Genomic DNA, 4,772 nt, shown 5'->3' with positions numbered 1-4,772 from the left:
AGGATCCCAAGTCTGTAATGGCAGGATCTTTAACTGGAATTCCATTAATATCAGCAGAGTTTGGCATTTAAGTGAACAGCTGCTCCAGTGATAGCCAGAAAAGGCAGCACAGGATTTTCTGATAAACCCATTATTAAAAGCCAGCTCAAGCATTTTTCTTCAGCTGTGCAGGGAGACTGGCAGGGCTTTTATTTATTTACAGCTTTGAAGATTAATGAAAAAAAAAGAAACCATTCAAACCACTTCAAAAGTGTGTTCCTAGGAGATTTAGGTTTTGTCCTGACTCCAAGTAACTCCTAAATGAGGAGTGCTTCTAAGGAATATGTTAGCTTGGAGAAGTCTCCTCTCCTCTGGAAGGAGAAAAAGTTGACAAACCTAGATGTGAAAATCCCTGGGGTTTTTTAAATGAAGAATGAAAATACAAGGAATCAAATGGCAAAAAGCTCCTTTTATTACAACTTTTCAAGTTACAATGATAAATGGATTGTCCCCAGGGTGCAGCTGCAGAAAGGTGGTGTCTGCTCACAGCTCACACCCCACTCCCTCTCCTTGCTAAGTAAAAAAACAACTGAGTAACTCCAATATCAAATACCATGCAAAGATACCAAATGTAAATGTAATTCAACCAGTTTGGATTCAAACCTTCCCCACATTTCCCCATGCTAAAAAAAATATTCCTATTCCACCCTCGGGCATTTTGATGGCAGCTGAAGCCTCTCACGGAAACTGCTGTGGGTTTTCTTCTACTTGGATCCTGTGGACAGCAGAGCAATCAGTCCTGAGGAAGCACTGATGGTAAGGATGTAGTTTCTGTAGGGAACAGGTTAAGGAATTGTCAACATCCTTCTCTGGTACAGAACATTTGTAGGAGTTTTATGAAAAGCAAGGAATTGAAATGATCTTTCTCTGTAGTTTTGAAACTGGAATATTGCAACCTGAAACACAGCTTCAGAACTCACCTTCAGAATTAAGACACCCATAAGTTAAGCCTGTTTTCTGACAAGTTTTATGAATACAGATCTTGGATTAACTGCTGGCAATACTAATATCCTTCAGGAACAAAGCATTTTACTTGTGAGTTACTGGAGCTGAAGCACCCTGTCAGGGAAGAGCTCCTGGCAGCCAGAACTGCCTCAGTGTTTCTGCAGGAAACAGCTGAGTCCTCACTCCAAAGGACAGTGGAAATGGCAAAGCCAGGAGAACTCCTGTATGCTGTCCAAGTGATATCCTTAAAACATCTCAGGTCACATTTATGTGATTGGGAGACTCTTTTTTGTACTCTTATTTTTGTTTCAACTTTCCAAGCTGCTGGACTACAATGAGCTGCATTACCAACAGAGGAATGCCACAGGACAGCTACAGCCAGTGATGACACCCAGCAGGAGGGGGCTGGGGGGGTTTCAGGGTGGGCACAAAGGATACACAGTGGGGTTGAAGTTCTTCAGCACAAAAAAGGAAGCGATGATGACCAGCACCAGAAAGAGGGTGTTGTTGTAGAAGATGGAGAAAGTTGTTGCCTCATAGTCTGCAACTTCATTTTTCTTCCACAGAATCCTAGCAGCAAGCAGAGATAAAATGTCAAATATACTGAAATCAATGAATATCACAGAATCCTGGAATGGTTTGGGTTGGGAGGGGCCTTAAAGCTCATCCCACTCCACCCCCTGTCATAGCAGGGACACCTCCCACTGTCCCAGGCTGCTCCCAGCCCTGCCCAGGCCGGCCCTGGGCACTGCCAGGGATGGGGAGATCCTGGCACACCCACAAGTGTGCAGTGCTTCTCCAGGGAACAGAGTTTGGCTCCAAAGCTCCCACCCTGCACTGTCCCAGTGGGGATCCCCTCTAACACCGAGAGCATCTGACACCTTCCCTTGACTCACCTCAAAAGGGCTTGGAGCTGAACCAAGAGCTACCCTGCAGCTTCTGCTTACCAGAACACAGCAAAACCAGTGCCAAGCACAGTCCCTGCCACCCCAGCCAGAGCCTTAAAGACATTTAAGGCAGTCCTACAACAAGGGAGAGGAGGAAGGGGACAGAGAGATCACCTTTCATCCTTCTCCTTGCGGGACATCTTCCTGTTGTCCGCCTCGGACAGCTTGCGAGTCACCTCTTTGGAAACAGCATCTTCTCTTTTCTGGGCCACCCTGCAAGCACCAGCCCTCATGTCACACTTCAGAAATGGAAAAGAAACCCCACAGCCCAACCCTGCACTACAGGAAGAGTTATGTACAGTGAGGAATACACCTCAGCCAAGATACTGGACAGCTTTGTCAGGGTGAAGGGACAACAAGAAATAGTAACAGCAATTACCAAATGTAAGATAATTCACATACAGTAAGTAATATAATTTATAATTTAAACATAATCTGTGTTGATACCCAGCAAGCATGATGGTGGATTTCACAATCACTATTTCACTATACTCTTAGCTGACAAGATTTGACTATAATGACAAGAGAACAACAGAAAGCAATTATGAGATACTTCTGTGCAAAATACTTTTTGGAGTTACATTTCAGGAATTCTTATTAACAAAAAACTACCACAGCAAATGGCGGTTTTGTTAAATTATTAAATGATAATTCAAACAGGCACCAAACTTACTTGTGTTTGAGGACAAACTTGACGTTTTTATATGCAAAAGCCACGAGATAGGTACTGATGAGGGTCATGACGCTGTACAGGACTGCAGACTGAACAAGATCCATATGCCATATTCTCCAGTAAAGCCCTTAAAGCAAAGGAAGAATGGTATTTGAAGCAGTTTGTCTCCAAGCAAAACGTCCCTTACTGGAGACCCACAGAGGATCTGAGCTCTGTAGTTCCACAGTCTCTGCCTGAGCAAAGTCATCTCCTCCAGAATCACCTGGGGAGGTCTTTCAGCTGCACTTAAAAACCTTTGGAAGGGGAAATGAGCTTTGAGTGTGGCTGAAAGGGGCTTTGGGAGAGCACTGGCACCCGACACCGGGCACGCACCGCGGCAGGGCTGCAGCGACACGGCTGGAACCGGGACAGGGCTGGAACCGGGACAGGGCTGGAGACGGGACAGGGCTGGAACCGGGACAGGGCTAGAAACGGGACAGGGCGGGAACCGGGACAGGGCGGGAACCGGGACAGGGCTGGAACCGGGACAGGGCTGGAACCGGGACAGAGCTGGAGACGGGACAGGGCTGGAGACAAGACAGGGCGGGAACAGGCACAGGGCTGGAGACGGGACAGGGCTGGAACCGGGACAGGGCTAGAAACGGGACAGGGCTGGAACCGGGACAGGGCGGGAACCGGGACAGGGCGGGAACCGGGACAGGGCTGGAGACGGGACAGGGCTAGAAACGGGACAGGGCTGGAACCAGGACAGGGCTGGAGACGGGACAGGGCGGGAACCGGGACAGGGCTGGAACCGGGACAGGGCTGGAACCGGGACAGGGCTGGAACCGGGACACGGCGGGAACCGGGACAGGGCTAGAAACGGGACAGGGCTGGAACCGGGACAGGGCTGGAACCGGGACAGGGCTGGAACCGGGACAGGACTGGAACAGGGACAGGGCTGGAACCGGGACAGGACTGGAACAGGGACAGGGCTGGAACCGGGACAGGGCTGGAACCGGGACAGGACTGGAACAGGGACAGGGCTGGAACCGGGACAGGACTGGAACAGGGACAGGGCTGGAACCGGGACAGGGCGGGAACAGGGACAGGGCTGGAGATGGGACAGGGCGGGAACCGGGACACAGCTGGAAACGGGACACGGCTGGAACCGGGACAGGGCTGGAGACGGGACCCGACCTGGATGGAACCAGGACCACACACCGCTCAGAACCGGGACTGGACCCGGCTAGAACCGGGACAGGGCTGGAACCGGGTTCCCACACGGCTGGAGCCAGGATCTGAGAGGGTCCTGAGCCAAGATCCCACATAGCTCAGAACCAGGATCCGACACGGCTGGAGCCAGGACCCGACGGGGCTCGGAGCCGGGCGCGGAGCAGCAGCCCCGGGATCGGCAGCGGGACAGAGCCCGCGGTGAGCCCTGATCCCTATTCCCAATCTCCTGATCCCCTCAGGGCTGCAGATCCCCCTCTCCCAGGGTCTCCCCTCCCCTCCGAACCCGCCGCTCCCCTCACGGCTGCCGCCCGCCCTCGCCCGCTCACAGATGGGGATGGCGGAGACGATGAAGGCGTTGCCGAAGAAAAGCGCGGAGGACTTTGCCGAGAGGTTGCGGCTGAAGTCCTGCAGCAGCAGATCCTCCTCGGACTGCTGCCGGCCGCCGGGGCCGCCCTTGGGAGCCATGGCGGGACAAGGCAGCGTCAGCGCGGCCCGAGCGCCTCCGGGTCAGGCGCCACGGGGCGGGGCGGGCCCGGCGGGCCGGGAGCGCTTCCGGAGCGCGGCGCTGCCTCAGCCCGGCCCCATCCCTCAGCACGATCCATCCCTCAGCCCGGCCCCGATCCAGCCCTCAGCCCGATCCGGCCCTCAGCCCGGCCCCGATCCATCCCTCAGCCCGGCCCCGATCCAGCCCTCAGCCCGGCCCCGATCCAGCCCTCAGCCCGGCCCCGATCCAGCCCTCAGCCCGGCCCCGATCCAGCCCTCAGCCCGGCCCCGATCCAGCCCTCAGCCCGGCCCCGATCCTATCCTGATCCCATCCCCATGCCATCCCCATGCCGATCCCATCCCGGTGTAGCCCCGTGTGGCTGAGGCAGAGGCAGGTGAGTTCCCCGCGCTCCCTGCGGGCTCAGTTCGGCTGGGGAGCAGTGCATATCGGCCGTGCTTTCTCTCGTGTT

At 54.1% G+C, this 4,772-nt stretch overlaps 1 protein-coding gene across 1 annotated transcript; it reads right to left on the bottom strand.

Annotated features, from left to right (window-relative positions):
- Positions 1–428: 428 nt before the first annotated feature.
- Positions 429–4,355, bottom strand: SSR3 (signal sequence receptor subunit 3). The gene is made up of 5 exons (XM_063408498.1): positions 4,146–4,355; positions 2,605–2,731; positions 2,046–2,144; positions 1,423–1,554; positions 429–810 (listed from the first exon to the last, which is right to left on the bottom strand). The coding sequence occupies exons 1-5, from the start codon at positions 4,282–4,284 to the stop codon at positions 744–746; spliced, it is 564 nt and encodes a 187-aa protein (XP_063264568.1). The 5' UTR covers positions 4,285–4,355; the 3' UTR covers positions 429–743.
- Positions 4,356–4,772: the final 417 nt, after the last annotated feature.

This window comes from Prinia subflava, chromosome 11 (genome assembly GCF_021018805.1).
Source record: "Prinia subflava isolate CZ2003 ecotype Zambia chromosome 11, Cam_Psub_1.2, whole genome shotgun sequence".
In the NCBI taxonomy this organism is placed as follows: Eukaryota; Metazoa; Chordata; class Aves; order Passeriformes; family Cisticolidae; genus Prinia; species Prinia subflava.
This window is presented reverse-complemented; position numbering and strand designations above follow the sequence as displayed.